Source organism: Melospiza georgiana, chromosome 19 (genome assembly GCF_028018845.1).
Source record: "Melospiza georgiana isolate bMelGeo1 chromosome 19, bMelGeo1.pri, whole genome shotgun sequence".
Classification (NCBI taxonomy): domain Eukaryota; kingdom Metazoa; phylum Chordata; class Aves; order Passeriformes; family Passerellidae; genus Melospiza; species Melospiza georgiana.
The window spans coordinates 7421001-7437948 of NC_080448.1; the positions used below are offsets into that span (position 1 = coordinate 7421001).

At 55.1% G+C, this 16948-nt stretch overlaps 1 protein-coding gene across 1 annotated transcript; it reads left to right on the top strand.

The window, feature by feature from the left end:
* Nucleotides 1–774: 774 nt before the first annotated feature.
* Nucleotides 775–14076, top strand: SSC4D (scavenger receptor cysteine rich family member with 4 domains). The gene is made up of 10 exons (XM_058037819.1): nucleotides 775–865; nucleotides 3964–4008; nucleotides 5564–5869; nucleotides 7340–7411; nucleotides 7670–7984; nucleotides 9439–9519; nucleotides 9751–9828; nucleotides 10894–11205; nucleotides 12962–13039; nucleotides 13760–14076. Exons 1-10 carry the CDS (start codon nucleotides 775–777, stop codon nucleotides 14074–14076), a joined length of 1695 nt encoding a protein of 564 aa, XP_057893802.1.
* The last annotated feature ends 2872 nt before the right edge of the window (nucleotides 14077–16948 follow it).

Here is a 16948-nt window from a genome sequence, read left to right on the forward strand (position 1 = left end):
CACAGCAAGCGATAAGAATTGCGTTTTCCCTTTCTCTGAGGTTCAGAGAATGTGGATCTCAGAAATCTTTGGGAAGAATTGTGCCTTGCTTTGCTCTGTGAAGAGAAAGGTGGCAACAGAGCTGAGCCTGATAGACAGGCTTTGGAGCAGGTGTGCAGGAGCATCCTCCCAGTGGTGGGAGCATCCTCCCGGTGGTGGGAGCATCCTCAGGATGGCAGAGCATCCTCCCAGTGGCGGGAGCATCCTCAGGATGGCAGAGCAATCCTCCCAGTGGTGGGAGCATCCTCACGATGGCACTGCTCCCCCAGCCACGCTGCCGCCAGCTGGGAGAGCAGGGATGCAGGTCTGGGATCCCAGAGGAGTCCTGGACCAGCACCCATCCCCCTCCCCGAGAGTCTTCGAGTGAGACAGAGCTGGAAATCCACCCCTTGGCAGTGAGCAGTAAATGAGGGGGAAATAGAATCTTACGATACTGAATCTCTTCCTCATTTTCTGCTGACATTCCCTGTTGCTGAGTATCTCCCAGGCGGGGGAATACAGCCCTTCAGCTTCACATTGCCACTCAAAAACAATTTGCTTGTTCTCAATTAATCCAGATTTTTGTGTGTCTTCTGGTCACTGCTCCTGGAAATGCTGAGGAGTGACATGTTCACAGGTCCTGCATAGCCCTTGGTGACCACAGGCTCTGCAGGCCACCACCACTAACTCTGCTGTCTGCATGTTTCAGGGAGGTGTCCTCTGGAAATTCGCCTGCAGGAGGGGCTGACAGCAGCAATGACACTCGGTCCCTGTCCGGACACCGAGGTGCTGCCTCTCTCCTTGATGCCAGCCACGCTCCTCATCCTCCTCATCCTCAGCCCCACCGGTGAGCTCCTGCCTGGGGCGGTGGGAGGGGGTTTAAGCACCGTGATCCCTCTCCATCAGATTTGTGGGCAGATTTTCTCCAGGCACAAGATTGTTGTGGTGTCGCCTACATTCCTGAGTGTGTGAGGGATGGGGGAGCAAGTTCAGCTCTCATGTCCCACCGTGACCTGGCTGTGATGGCAGGCCCAGCGTGCAGGGCAGGCAGGGGAATGGGGCAGGTGCTGCCAGCACTGGTGACAGAGCAGTTCTGGGCTCTGGAGCAGGCAGCACCCATGGGGAGATGCTGATGGCCAAGGGATGCTCCTGAAGTTGCTGCCCAGGACTTTGGGACCTGTCCTGCCAAGGAAAGGGGTGGAACGAGCACCCATCCTGTGACCGTGTTCACAGGGGTCTCAGGTTCAGGGAAGAGATGAGGATCTGACTCCATGTTTCAGAAGGCTTGATTTATTATTTTATGATATATATTACATTAAAACTATACTAAAAGAATAGAAGAAAGGATTTCCTTTTCAGAAGGCTGGCTAAGAATAGAATAATAAGGAATGATGACAAAGGCTCTGTCTCAGACTCTCTGCCCAAGTCAACAGGGCTGTGATTGGCATTAATTAGAAACATCCAACATGAGACCAATCACAGATGCACCTGTTGCATTCCACAGCAGCAGATAATCACTGTTTACATTTTGTTCCTGAGGCCTTTCAGGAGGAAAAATCCTAAGGAAAGGATTTTTCATAAAAGATGTCTATGACACCCATCCCCTGAGAACAAGGGGCTCTGCTCACTCCTGGCAGGCACTGTGCAGCCAGGAAGCTTTTCAATAGACCTGGGAAAAGCCATTCCTGCTCTGGAAGGCGGGTCCACACCAGTGCTGGGGCAGCGAGGTGATCCCAGTGTGACTCTGTCCATGTCATTACAGCGCGGAACGCATTCCTGCCTCAACAAACCCACCAAGGCACAGCCAGCGGGAAAACTGGGAATTCAGATGTGCTCAGACATCCTAATTGAGTTTAAATCGGGTTTTACCTTCCCACCCGCTCTGCTGGTGCTTCCCTTCCCCCTCGGGTGCTGCGGCAGCATCCGCGCTCACACTCTGGTGTGGGGACCCTGGTGGCTCTGTCCCTGTCCCCTGCATCGCCTGGCTTTCCTCGTTCTCCTCCTTAATAGGCACGGATTAGTCGCTAATGAAGGGCCGTTTGTCCTCCCGTTTGGTGTTTTTGTTTACTAGAGCAGTTTCCCTTTTTCCTTTGGCTTTGTGAAGCTGGATCAGAGAAACACGGAGGGCTCCATCTCTCCTCAAAAAGACAGCCCCTTATTATTGTAGACACACCAGACATATTCTTTTCAGATGTCTCCCGACTTTGCTGGAGGATGCTCTTAAATGAATATTTCAGAGCTTTGATTTTGACTCAAAGGGAGATGAATATTTATCAATGTCCTTTTTATCCACTGCTTTCTTGGCACTGGAGTGGACTAGGTGTTAAAAATCAATACAAGCCAGGATCAAACACTCTTCCTAGAAACCCACACATCTCCCCACTTTTGGTGAGCTGAATTACCTCTACCCTGTTGTCCAGCCCATGGGGCTGCTCTATCCTTCCCTGTCCTCTCTGCTGCCGTGGTCTCACCTGTTTAATCCCCAATTCTTGCTGGAATCACAGCATCCCTTTCCATGCCTGCTCCAGCTGGGCAGGGCAGGAGCACTGACCATGCTGGGGCTCCCTGGCTGCTGATGTTCACCCCAGCATCCCTGCTAAGTCATGGATACAGCCAGACATTTGTCTTGTTCTCCTTTTTCCTGGGGTTTCTAGGTCTTTCTTTGACAGCCCTGATTTCTGGCTGACTTAATGGTCTCCCAGGTAACATCCTAGCAAGGAAAAGGGAGGTGGGTTCATTTTCTCCACTGTCCCCCCGGCTCACTCTGCTTCTCACAGTGGTGACACCCACCCCCAGAGCAGCAGGGATTGACCTCCATGTCACTACAGGACACAAAAGAACACACCGCTGTTCTCAAGGTGAAGAAAAAGGGAAGTTTATTTTCTGACTCCAACATTTGTAGTTTTCCAAGAGTGACAGTGGATTGGAGGGTGACAGTGCCACCTCTCCAATGACACTGGACAGACCAACAGCCCATCAACTTTCTCCTCCTCCATAAAGGAATGCAAAACAATGAGTTATTTACAGAAAGCGTGTGAGAAAGTTCACTACAAGAATGTCAACGTCAGAAGGCTTAGAAAATCTTAAAAAACCAGGGTGACACTCCACGTCTCTGCTGGTGGGCTGAGAGTGAGGCAGGACAGGGCTGGTCTGAGGCAGAGGGAGGAAAAGAGGCCACAGAGGCACCAGAGGTGTTGATCAGCCCTTGGGTGCTGTAATCAGCATGGAGGCACCACAGGATCATGGAATGGTTTGGGTCGGAAGTGACCTTAAAATTGATCTCATTCCATACCCCCCCATCTCTGACGGTGTTCACAGGGGTTCTTGGATGAGGGAAGAGATGAGCATCTGACTCCATGTTTCAGAAGGCTTGATTTATTATTTTATTATATATATTACATTAAGATTATAATAAAAGAATAGAAGAAAAGGTTTCATCAGAAGGCTTCCGTCAGGAGATCTCCACTGGGTTTCTCAAGCTGGGCAGGGTTGATTTTCCTTGTTCCCATCTCACCACCCAAGTTTTCCTTGGGGGTGATGGGGCAGGGGGATGCAGGAGCTGCCCAGGGCCAACAGCAAGGCAGCAATGGGGCCAGGGGTGGACAAAAAGGTCCCCAAGACCTGGCCCAAGACAGGAGTGGCTTCTGCTGGCCACTGGGCTCATTAGGGTCACACATGTCACCTTGTGCTTCACATCCCACCAGAGTCACAGTCACCCATGTGCCTCAGTTTCCCCACCCATGGAGTAGATGAAGTGATGCCCTGGGGAAGAGTGTTCATTTTTCCCCTATAAACTCCAGGACTTTGCAGGAAAGGGAAGGATCCAAGGGCTGCTGAGTCCTGCCAGTCCCCACCACCATTCCATCCCATCCCTGCTGCCATCACTCTCCAAGCTGCACCTCCTCCTCCCTGGGCAGAGCTGATCCCTCCTTTTCTCCCTTGCAGGCACCACTCCCTTGCAGTCTGAGCCTGAGATGTTGCCATTCCCAGGTGAGATTCTTCTCTGAAAGTCGCTTTTCTCCGGGAAGTTTTGTAGTTGAAAAATGCACTTTTTAGGTAAAAGAAGGGATTTGGGGAATTTAAAAAAAGAAAGATATTGGTTTGGAACAAAAAGCAGCAAGAAAAAGCTAAACTTCTTTTACAGAAAGAAAATAAAGATTCTTTATTATCCCTATTCTGCTAATTATCCTGAGAGGAGATGTTTTCTACCTCCTGCTGAGTCTCTGTCCCTGTGCCATGTATCACAGACAAGTAAATAATTCCCTTGATGTGGTGGACCCTGGTACTTTGATGCCTGCACCCCATCACCAGCAGCCTGAGAGATCATCTCCATCCATCCCACCAGCTCTGGAAGCATTCATTGAGGCTAATAAGAATTTGCTAATTGCATCTTGTCACTTGTCACCTATTTAAGTCAAGATGTGGTGCCACATGTCTGCTTTTTCCTTCACCCTTGGGTTTTTGCCCATTAGCGGGGGAGATGATGGGAGCACCGAAGAGCCACAGAATGGTTTGGGTTGGAAGGGACCTTAAAAACCATCTCACTCTACCCTGCCATGGGCAGGAAGACCTTCCACGAGGCCAGGCTGTCCAAAGCCCCATCCAGCCTGGCCTTGGTGATGGTGCATCTCGTTCCTGGGCTGAGATGTGCTGTGTCTGCACAGCCACTGCTGCCAGCAGATGGAGGGGAGCCCATGTCCCACTAGCAGGGCAGCACCAAGCCAACAACTGCCTTGTGTAGGGGGATAGAAAATAAGAAAATAAAGATAGTGTAGAAAGTAATCTCATCCCTAAGGAGTTGCAGCTGGGCCAATTATCAAAGATTAGGAACAAGCCTGACTTTAAGAGGCCACAGCTGTGACCAGTGAGAAGATGCTGTAAAAGAGTGGGGTGGCTGGTTGGGAAGGAAACTGGAGTCAGCTGGCTGCTTTGTGAAGAACAGGGTCAGTGCTCTGAGGAGAAACACCAAGAAGGTGTGAAACTTCTGTGATAAGGAGACAACAGTATGGAACCCCTGCAACAAGATGACAACAGCCTTGTGCCCCAGAGAAGGGGCAGGAGATTGACGTAGAGATTTTCCTTAGAGGTTTTCTCTAAGGAGCAGGAGTTTGATGTAGATTTGCTCCCCATGGTTTGCTGAGGGAGCTCTGTGTGCCCTCCTCGCAGAGATCCGCCTCTCCAGCGGGCCCAGCCGCTGCCAGGGCTGGCTGGAGATCCTCATGATTTTCTCTAAGGAGTTTGGTGTAGATTTGCTCCCCATGGTTTGCTGAGGGAGATCTCTATGCCCTCCTTCCAGAGATCTGGCTCTCCAGCGGGCCCAGCTGGCTGGAGACCCTCATGATTTTCTCTAAGGAGTTTGGTGTAGATTTGCTGCCCATGGCCTGCTGAGGCAGCTCTCTGTGCTATCCTCCCAGAGATCCGCCTCTCCAGTGGGCCCAGCCAGCTGGAGATCCTCATGATTTTCTCTAAGGAGCAGGAGTTTGGTGTAGATTTGCTCCCCACAGCCTGTTGCCTGCTGAGGGAGCTCTGTGTGCCCTCCTCGCAGAGATCCGCCTCTCCAACGGGCCCAGCCGCTGCCAGGGCCGCCTGGAGATCCTCTACAACGGCTCCTGGGGCACCGTGTGTGACGACGACTGGGACATGGTGGATGCCAACGTGGTGTGTCGCCAGCTGGGCTGTGGCCATGCCATCACCCTGCCCGCTGCCATGACCTTCGGCCAGGGCACCGGGCCCATCTTCCTGGACAACGTGGACTGCAAGGGCTCGGAGGCGGCCCTGAGCGAGTGCTGGAGCCATGGCTGGGGCATCCACAACTGCTACCACTATGAGGATGTGGCTGTGGTGTGCAATGGTAATGAGGGTGGGTTCCTCGGGGGACAGGAGAGCATGGGATTACTGTGGAGGGCAAGGCTTGGGGCTGCAGTGGGGTTGGTGGAGCCCAAGAGTCTTATCTCAGAGCCTGACCTGGGTCAACCAAACATCTTCTGCATTCTCCTCTCACCCATTTCCTCAATCCAGGTCACCTCCCAGCTCCACAGGCTGGTGCTCCATAAGGTGACCAGCCTGTTTTGTGTTTCTTGTCACTCCCAGATCAGGAACTTTGCACGATCCCCGGGGAAGGAGCACGTGCCCATCCACACTCCTGCCTCTGAGTCAGTTGCTGCCCAATTGCTCTTTCCCCTTTTGATTCTGCCTTGGTGGAGCCCAAGAGTCTCAGAGCCTGGTTCTCTGACCTGGGTCAGACAAACGTCTTCTGCCTTCTCCTCTCACCCCTCTCCTCAATCCAGGTCACCTCCCAGCTCCACAGGCTGGTGCTCCATAAGGTGACCAGCCTGTTTGGTGTTCCTTGTCACTCCCAGATCAGGAACTTTGTGCCCTCTCCAGCACAATCCCCGGGGAAAGAGCACGTGCCCACCCACACTCCTGCCTCTGAGTCAGTTGCTGCCCAACTGCTCTTTCCCCTTTTGACTCTGCCTTGGTGGAGCCCAAGAGTCTTAGAGCCTGGTTCTCTGACCTGGGTCAGCCAAATGTCTTCTGCCTTCTCCTCTCACCCCTCTCCTCAATCCAGGTCACCTCCCAGCTCCATAAGGTGACCAGCCTGCTTTGTGTTCCTTGTCACTCCCAGATCAGGGACTTTGCACGATCCCTGGGGAAGGAGCACATGCCCACCCACCCTCCTGCCTCTGAGTCAGTTGCTGCCCAACTGCTCTTTCCCCTTTTGACTTGTGTTTCTTTAAACTGCTGAGCTTTTCAGTAGGAGATGTTCCTAAAGGTGAGAAAAGCAGTGGAAAGTGTTTGAACTTGGCAAGCGAAAGTGGGACGGCTCTGTGAGGACCCTTATGTACCCCACACACGTTCCACCCTCGCTGTGCAAGGTTTGCTCATCAGCCAGGCACCAGTGAGCTGTGAAAGGGAGGCTCTGCAGACCTGGAGCAGCTGTTCTGTGAATCCCCACGTCCTGCAGAAGCAGGGCTTGGAAAAGGAGGGATGGAAAGGCAGGGGGATGCTGGGTTGGTGGTGGGTTGTACTGACAGCAACCAGAGAACAGAGGTTGTGGATTGAGCAGGAAAATAAATCATGTAATTGTTGGAGAGGAGAGGTGGAAAGAATGAGAAAGGAGGAGGGGAGCTGGGTCTGAGGGCAGAATAAAGGCTGGAGGCATTGGCAGAGAGCTCTGGTGCAGCTGCAAACCTCTCTATTTTCAGCTGGGGCTGGTTTGGTGCAGACCCTCCTGGAGCAGCGGGGTGGGAGGGATCCCTCCCTCTCCCAGGAGGAGCAGCAGCAGCAGCAGCAGGTGCCACCTCTCTGCTTCCCTTTGCAGAGTTCTCACCCACGCAAGTCAGCGAAGGACCGACCACCAGGACCCTCACAGCCTCGGTACAGGACGGGGAAAGTAAGCTGCTCAGCCTGCAGGGGGACACCCTGTCACCTGCTGTCCCTCTTGAAGCCTCTCTGAGCTGCAGAACCCCAAACCCCATCATTGTACTGTCCATGGCCACATCCTATCCCAGAAATTCCCAAGCTTCCCAAGCCCCATTGCTCTAAAGCTTCACCCCTTCCCCTCTGTTTCTCACTCATTTCCTTCGCCACCACGGGCACGGTGGCAGTGTGGGGACATCACACCCCTCTCACCTCGTGCTGCCACCCCCAGGTGACGGCAGCGTCCGCCTGGTGGCCGGCCCCGACACCTGCCAGGGCCGGGTGGAGATCTTCTACCGCGGCAGCTGGGGCACCGTGTGCGATGACGACTGGGGCCTGAGCGATGCCAGCGTGGTCTGCAAGCAGCTGGGCTGTGGGCAAGCCCTGGATTACAAGAGCAATGCCTACTTTGGCTATGGAACAGGACGGATCCTCCTGGACAACGTCAACTGTGATGGCAGTGAGCCCTTCTTGTCTGCCTGCTACAGCCTGGGCTGGGGCATCCACAACTGCGGCCACCACGAGGATGCCGGGGTCATCTGTGCAGGTACCGGGCAGGGCACTGCCCTCAGGGTGGGGAAAAACCCAGGGGCAGCCTGTTCTCCAAGCAGAAATGGCCTCAGGGAGATGCTGAGATGCTCAAGGCTGAGCTCTGTGCTGTGGGAGCATCCTTGTTCCTTATCCGCACTCATCATGGTACCCTGGAGTAGCAACCCCACACCAGGAGCCCAGAGCACAGCCAGGGTGGGGATTTGCAGGGGAAATGCACCTGCAATCCTGCCAGGGAAATGCACCTGCCCCTCCTGCCATGGAAATGCACCTGCCATCCTGCCAGGGAAATGCATCTGCCCTCCTGCCAGGGAAATGCACCTGCAATCCTGCCAGGGAAATGCACCTGCCCCTCCTGCCAGAAAAATGCACCTGCAATCCTGCCAGGGAAATGCACCTGCAATCCTGCCAGGGAAATGCATCTGCCCTCCTGCCAGGGAAATGCACCTGCAATCCTGCCAGGGAAATGCACCTGCCCCTTCTGCCAGGGAAATGCACCTGCAATCCTGCCAGGGAAATGCACCTGCAATCCTGCCAGGGAAATGCACCTGCAATCCTGCCAGTGAAATGCATCTGCCCTCCTGCCAGGGAAATGCACCTGCAATCCTGCCAGGGAAATGCATCTGCCATCCTGCCAGGGAAATGCATCTGCTCTCCTGTCGGGGAAATGCACCTGCAATTCTGCCAGGGAAATGCATCTGCCCCTCCTGTCAGGGAAATGCACCTGCCCTTCCTGCCAGGGAAATGCACCTGCCCCTCCTGTCAGGGAAATGCATCTGCAATCCTGTCAGGGAAATGCATCTGCCATCCTGCCAGGGAAATGCATCTGCCATCCTGCCAGGGAAATGCACCTGCAGTCCTGCCAGGGAAATGCACCTGCAATCCTGCCAGGGAAATGCACCTGCCATCCTGCCAGGGAAATGCACCTGCCCCTCCTGTCAGGGAAATGCACCTGCCCCTCCTGTCAGGGAAATGCATCTGCCATCCTGCACTTCCCTCTGCCATTTCCCTGCTCTGCTGGCTGCAAACGAGCTGCCCGTGTCCGGAAGGAGGGAGAGGCTGCCAGGGGCTGGGCACGGTGCCAGGCCCAGCCTGCCTCCCCTTCCCCTCCTGAAATGATGTATTCCTGCCATCCTCCACTGATTACTGTTTATAATCTTAATAATCCCCCTGAATTCCCTCATTATCGTGGCTAATGACGGGAGCAGTGAGTGCCAGTGCTTTCCCTTTCTCGCTGTTAATGGACAAAGGGGATGATGTAGGACAAAAGGGACAATTTTTTCAGGCTGGTCCTTTCCTGCCTAAACATCCCCGTCCCCTCTGGCTCCTCCTCAAGGGCACCACCACGCCTAGACCTTGCTTAGAGAGGCAGGGGATAATGAAGTATGAATGCTAATGAATCCTGATGATAAATCTCCCAGGTGTCACCTTTGTCCCTTTGTGTCACCACAGGACTGGACACATCCACCATCACATCATTCACCACCTCGCTGGCCCTGGACTCTGAGGAGACCCTCACAGCCACGGCCACAGGTAGGAGGTTGGCAGTCACTCATCTGCAGGGGAAGCTGTGTCCTCTGTGTCCTCTGTGACCCAGCCTGGCCACCCTGGGGTTTCTGCCAGGCATGGGTGACGCTTGAGGGGTGACAGTGCCCATGGCAGGGGACAGAAATGGTGCTGATGGTCACTGGCACCGACTGGAATGGGGCAGTGGGTGCTGGGTCTGGACCCCTCAATGCCCACATGTCCCCACGCTTGTCCCAGCAGTGACAGACAGCAGGGACCAGCCCTCCCAGGCCACTGAGGTGGTCACCACCACGCTCCTGACCATCGAGCAGGAAAGTAAGTGTGCAGCTGCTGCTGGGGCTCCATGTCCCTGGTGGGGGTCACTCCACATCCCCAGGGCTCCTTCCATGTCCCCAGAGGTCACCCCATGTTCCAAGTGCTCAATCCATGCCCCAGGAATTATCTCATATCCCCAGGGTTTACTCCATGCCCACAGGGTGCTCACCCCGTGACACTCAAGGGTTCATCCCACATCTCCAGGGATTGCTCCATGCTCACAGTGCTGCTTGGGGATCACCCCATGTACCCAGTGTCATGTACCCAGTGTCACCCCTCATCACCAGGACTCACCCTGTGTCCCCAGGGGCTCAGCTGACATCCCCATGGTCACCCTGAGCTCTCCAGATGTTACCCTATACCCCAGAGACTCACCCCATGCCCACAGGGGTTTGCCCCACACTCCCAGGGGGTTGTACCCACATCCCCAGAGGATTACCCTATACTCCAGAGACTCACCCCATGCCCACAGGAGTTTGCTCCACATCCCCAGGAATTATCTCATACCCCAGAGACTCACCCCATGCCCACAGGGGATTGCCCCACATCCCCAGGGGTTGTACCCATGTCCCCAGGGCTTACCCCAAAAACTGGGGGCTCACCCCATGCCCACAGGACTTTGCCCCACATCCCCAGGGGTTATCTCATACCCCAGAGACTCACCCCATGCCCACAGGGTTTTGCCCCACATCCCCAAGGGGGTGTACCCATGTCCCCAGATGTTACCCCATACCCCAGGGATTGACCCCACGCCCACAGGGGTTTGCCCCACATCCCCAGGGGGGTGTACCCACAACACCAGGGTTTACCCCAAAAACCGGGGGCTCACCCCACACCCACAGGGATTGCCCCACATCCCCAGGGGGTTGCACCCATGTCCCCAGGGGGTTACCTTATACCCCAGGGATTGACCCCACGCCCACAGGGGTTTGCCCCACATCCCCAGGGGGGTGTACCCACAACCCCAGGGCTTACCCCAAAAACCAGGGGCTCACCCCACGCCCTCGGAGGGACAGCAGGGGACACCCTGTGTAGCCCTGCTCCCCCCGGGGTCGTGGCTCGCAGGTGGCGGCTTGCGGCTGGCGAACGGCAACGGGAGCTGCCGCGGGCGGGTGGAGGTGCGGCACGGCGGCACCTGGGGCACCGTGTGCGACGACGACTGGGACTTCCCCGACGCCCAGGTGGTTTGCCGGCAGCTGGGCTGCGGCGGCGCCCTGGCCGCCACCGTGCTGGGCTCCTTCGGCTACGGCAGCGGGCCCGTGCTGCTGGACAACGTGGGCTGCGGCGGCGGCGAGGCGCGCCTGGCCGACTGCTTCCACCTGGGCTGGGGACAGCACAACTGCGGCCACCACGAGGATGCCGGGGTCATCTGCCGAGGTGAGACGAGGGGGGAGAGGGTGTCTTGGTTTGGAAAGATAGGAGTCTGCTAAGGAAGGTAGGAGCCTCCCCTGAAATGGAGAATGTAAACCCAAAACTCTCTCAGACCCCAAAACTCCCTGCTAAGGAAGGCAGGAGCCTCCCCTGAAATGGGGAATGTAAACCCTCCCCACCCCTCCAAATTGCTATAAATTTTAAATTAAGGGGCTCTCAGGCAAAAAAATATGAGAGCGAGAAATAGCAGTTCTTCATCCACCACGAGGATGCCGGGGTCATCTGCCGAGGTGAGACGGGGGGGAGAGGGTGTCTTGGTTTGGGAAGACAGGAGTCTGCTAAGGAAGGTAGGAGCCTCCCCTGCAATGGAAAATGTAAACCCAAAACCAATCACAGATGCACCTGTTGCATTCCACAGCAGCAGATAATCAATGTTTACATTTTGTTCCTGAGGCCTCTCAGGAGGAAAAATCCTAAGGAAAGGATTTTTCATAAAAGATGTCTATGACACCCATCCCCTGAGAACAAGGGGCTCTGCTCACTCCTGGCAGGCACTGTGCAGCCAGGAAGCTTTTCAATTCAAATTCAAATGGAGAATGTAAACCCCAAAACTCCCTGCTAAGGAAGGCAGGAGCCTCCCCTGAAATGGGAAATGTAAACCCTCCCCACCCCTCCGAATTGCTGTAAATTTTAAATTAAGGGGCTCTCAGGCAAAAAAATATGGGAGCGGGAAATAACAGTTCTTTAATAGGGAAGAAAAATAAAAGGATAAAATAAACAATGCAGTGCACCAGAACAACACTGACAGAGTCAGAGCCCAGCCTGACACCCTGTGGGTCAGGGTGTTGGCAGCAGTCCCATTGGAATTGTGGCTCAGCCCTCCTGCAGTGTCAGGGGTGGTTCTGCTGGAGCAGGGATCCTGTAGAGAAGGATGGATTCTTCCTCTGAAGAGGCAGCTGCTGTTCCTCTGGGGAATCCAGTGGAGAAGCCGTGCTGGTGTTCCAGAACCTCCAGATTGTATCCATGTAGGAATGCTTGGCTCCTCCCTTTGGGCGGAGCATCTCCCGATGGGATGCTGTAGCTCTTATCAGTCATGCAGTGACATTCAATGGCTGTTATCAGCAATGTCCCCTCCCTAGGGAGGTGTGAATGTGGTCACTCAAAGAGAGAGATAAGGCAAACTGCCCATGTGACAAAAGACAACTGCCATACAGATGGTGATAGAACACATCTTGCCTTGCAATCTGGAACAGAGGGTGACAGGAGGTCTCTGATGAAGCCCAGCTCAGTGGGAAAGTCAATGGATGTAGGGAGGATTTTGGCCATGCTCAGGCTGGGTGTGGGAAATGGGGTCCCCCAATGGGGTTGGGGTGAAGAATGAGTAGTGGCAATCAGTGCCATGGTGTGGGTGATGGCCGGAGTGTGGCACTCCCTGTGGCCCACATTTGTGCAGAGTGGCTGCACATCCCACCCCACATCCCTGCAGCCATCCCACAGCACGGCTGAGGGACACATCCCACCCCACATCCCTGCAGCCATCCCACAGCACTGCTGGGGGGCATCTCCCACCCCACATCCCTGCAGCCATCCCACTGCACTGCTGGGGGGCACATCCCACCCCACATCCCTGCAGCCATCCCACAGCACTGCTGGGGGGCATCTCCCACCCCACATCCCTGCAACCATCCCACAGCACTGCTGGGGGGCTCTGGCTGACCCTCTCCCTTCAGTCACTTTTCCCACCTCTCCTTTGCTGCACCAGGTGCTGATGACACTGACGACCATTTCCAAGAGGCCACTGCTACAACCACCACGTTGGCCCCAACTCGTCCCAAGGAGGGTAAGTACTGGGGTGTCACCTGGGGACACAGTGCCAGCCCACTGGGGATGCTCCATGATGGCACAGGGTGGAAAAATAAATGGCTCAGGCAGAGACACAAGATCTGGCAGCGCCTGGAGCTGCCCATGACGTTGCTATAGGACACAAAAGAACACAAGTGCACACCGCTGTTCTCAAGGTGAAGAAAGGGAAGTTTATTTTCTGACTCCAACATTTATAGTGTTCCAAGAGTGACAGTGGATTGGAGGGTGACAGTGCCACCTCTCCAATGACACTGGACAGACCAACAGTCCTTCATATTTCTCCTCCTCCATAAAGGAATGCAAAACAATGAGTTATTTACAGAATGTGTGTGAGAAAGTTCATTGCAAGAATGTCAACATCAGAAGGCTTAGAAAATCTTAAAAAACCAGGGGGACATCATGGGGAGGGGGAAAAACTGATGACACTGTTAAGTTATGGCTTCTCCTGGTGCCCCTAAGGCTGGTTCAGGCAGAGGTGGTGGACATCAGGGTGGGGAGAGGAGGTGATGGACCAAAGGGGCAGAGGTGGGAACAGAGGTGATTGTCTGTTCCATGATGCTCTAAGGGCCATCCCCAGCTCTGACAGGTGAAAAGGCAGTAGGGGAGCTCTGGGCTGAGCCCAGGGCAGGCAGGGAGAGTGGAAAACAGCTCTGGGGTGGGCAGAGGCAGGAGCTGCCTCACCCCCTGCCCTCCCCAGGGTCCCTGCGCCTGGTGAACGGCAGCCACCGGTGCGAGGGGCGCGTGGAGCTGTTCTACCTGCACCAGTGGGGCACCGTGTGCGACGACGCCTGGGACCTGCGGGATGCCAAGGTGGTGTGCAGGCAGCTGGGCTGTGGGCACGCCCTGGCAGCCTGGGGGGAGGCTCGCTATGGCCAAGGAACCGGCTACATCTTCCTGGACAACCTCAAGTGCAAGGGCCACGAGCCCTCGCTGCTGCGCTGCTCCCACATCCGCTGGGACGTCCACAACTGCGACCACTCCGAGGATGCCGGTGCTGTCTGTGACATCCTATGACCTTCCCACAGGTAAGGGGGGACAGGGAGGCTGCAGGGAGCTGGTGGCAGTGCCACAGAGAGGGGTTGGACCCTTGGTGCTGGTCTGGATGCACTCTCTGCACTGGATGTTTGGGGTCTGAGAATGGGAGGCTGAAGGAGCACAAGGGGAAATGGAGAAGGCTTTAATTATTTTGCCACATTCTGGAATAGCCTCTGGCTCAGTGCTGTGTGGGGCTTAGGAGCTCTGCTGCCCAGGAATTGGATGTTTGGGGTCTGAGAATGGGAAGAGTTGGGTGAGGACTGGGTTCTCCTCAGCTCCTGAAATAGTGGCTGAAGCTTCCCCCTACCTCCACCCACCCCCAGACTGCCCCTTGGAAAAACAAAACTGCTTCTGGTGTGAAATCTGGTTGGTTTCAGCCATTTCTTTTAAGAGATGAGGAAAGAAAAATGGATTTTCTGCTGTGAAAATGATGTTAAATTATACTCAGAAAATGTAAAAAGGGGGCTGAAATCACACCAGGATGCTCCAGTGGCTCTGCAGTGAGTTACTGTTGTTCTGCAATTTGCTTTGCAAGCCCTCCAGCAATCCCAATAGCAGCTTTTTCTTCCCATTTTGGCATCAGAAATACCAATTCCTCCCCCATTCCCATGCAGCAGAAATGCAGGCGTTGGATCTCACACCATCTGCAATCCTTGTGCCTGTTTCACCTGTTCCTTCTGCAAACACTGGGGGGGTTCAGGGGAGCTCAGATGAGATTTTCCTTCCTGGGGGGGCTTCAGCACAGCCAGTCCATGCCCTAAAAACCTCCTGAGGAGTGGGAAAGGATGGGGATACCCTGCAGTTCCCCCATCCTTCTCCATCCTGTGCTGGCTTTGGCTGCTCTGTCCCAAAAGCTCCCAGGGCAGGCAGGGAGCTGGCAGACAGGACACAAGCAGATGGAAAACCATAGGGAAGACCCCAAATCCCTTCCCAGAGCAAAGAAAGGGACCCAGGAGCCTGCAGCTTCCCCAGTGCCCTGCCTTTGGGGTGTAAAGGCTGTTTTCCTCCCAGCTCAGGTGGAAAGACCCAGCCTGCAGCACCAGTCACCTTCACCACCAAGTGTTTGATTCCTGCTGGGACACTGGGAAAAGGATTTCCATGTTCTCATGGATGGGGTTCAAGGGTGGGGAAGGGCTCCTGCAGTGGCACAGAGCTCACTCCTCTGTCTGTGCAATTCTGTTGTTGATAAGAGACTGTGCATATTCCTGGGTTGGGTTTTTTTCATTTTCCAATTTTTTTTTTTCTTATATGTGTGTGGGTTTGTTTTTGTGAATACATAAAAGCCCTTTGAAAGTGCTCTGAGAGCTGATTTGTTTTCCTGTCATCCCCTCAAAGCCCTGGGTAAAAGCAAACACCTGGAGAAGAGGAGATGCCCCAAAACTGGAGGAGAGAGCTCAGTTCTTGGTGCCAAAAATTGTCCCAAATCCCAGACTCAAATTGCTCAGGGGGGCTGAAATTAATTTAATTCCCACTCAGCTGAGAGCTCAGCTTGGACCTTTCCCCACCCCAGCTCTGGGGTACAACCCTGAACCCCATCAGGATCAGGGGTTGAGGTTGGATTTTCTTTGGGGTTGTTCCTAGTGGGATTTGGCAGTCACACGAGCTGTGGGGTGGCCCTGGCCCCATGCTCAGGCTCCTGTTGGCTGCTTCTCTTCCACTTCCCATGGAATCTATCACCATCCGTATGGAGCTTTCCCAGCACTCTGATGCCAGTCCAGATCTCCATCAGTGGGGAAACTGAGGCATGGAAGCATCTTCCAGGCAGGCTGTGGCAGCACAGCTGGGCAAGACTTGCTGGGAGAGGGCAGGGAGGTGGTGTGGGAACAAAATCCCCCTTTCCCCGTGCTCACAGGTCCTGCCCCCTCACTTCCCACCTCACCTCCTGCCTCCAGCACAGCTGGGCCGTGCCTGGTCCTGCTGGGAGCAGGAGGGGACAGAGCTGTCCCAGCAGCTCCCAGCCCATCCCACAGCCCACACCAGCTGGGGATGGGTCAGAGGGTGCTGAGGGCTCCTCCAGCTTTGCTGTCCCCTCCCTGTGCCTGCAGGAGATGGGAGTGTGGCCAGGAGTTGCTCTGGAAGCTGCTGCCTCTTGAGGAGAAAGATAAGAAAGGCTGGATGGGTTCTCCCTGTTTTTCTTGGGGACTCTGCTTTGAGCTGGCAGAGCTGGGCTGTGTTTTTTGGTGTTACCCCACACCCTGCTCTTCTTGGCTTTGAGCTGGGAAGAGCAGGTCCTGGTATCCTGGAGTTTCTGCCTTTCACAGCCTGCAACCCGGCAAGCAAAGGGTTTCCAGGCAGGAAAGGCAGCAGCTGCCTCCCTGTCTCCAGCCTTTCCTCCTGCAGCCAGCCTGGGATGGGCTGAGATCCTCAGGGATCCCCCCCAGACACTGCACAGCCCAGCTGGGCATCCCCTCCTGTTCCTCTGCGAGCAGGGAGGGGCAGGCAGGGTGGCAGCAGGGTACAGCAAGGGGATGCACCTGGGGCAGGAATAGCGGGGTGGGGGCTGCCCTGCCTCTGCAGCAGGGTGCAGCAGCACAGGGGATGCTCAGAGGCTCAGTACCAGCACAGAAGATGCTGTGGAGCAGGGCAGCAGCACAGGGGATGCTCTGGAGCTCAGTAACAGGACAGAGGATGCTCTGGAGCAGGACAGCAGCACAGGGAATGCTCTGAGGCTTGGTGGAAGCACAGAGGATGTTGTGGAGCCAGGTTGTAGCACAGGGAATGCTCTGGAGCAGGGCAGCAGCACAGGGGATGCTCTAGAGCTCAGCAGCAGCACAGGGAATGCTCTGCAGCAGGGTACCAGCAGAGGGAATGCTCTGGAGCTCGGTAACAGGACAGAGGATGCTCTGGAGCA

What these genes read in the sequence shown, in the direction of transcription:
- SSC4D (XM_058037819.1), top strand. Translation starts at nt 775, where the DNA reads ATGACACTCGGTCCCTGTCCGGACACCGAGGTGCTGCCTCTCTCCTTG. An exon ending in TGCCGGGGTCATCTGTGCAG is followed by an intron (nt 7,985 to 9,438) that starts GTACCGGGCAGG and finishes GTGTCACCACAG; the next exon opens with GACTGGACACATCCACCATC. An exon ending in CCTCACAGCCACGGCCACAG is followed by an intron (nt 9,520 to 9,750) that starts GTAGGAGGTTGG and finishes CGCTTGTCCCAG; the next exon opens with CAGTGACAGACAGCAGGGAC.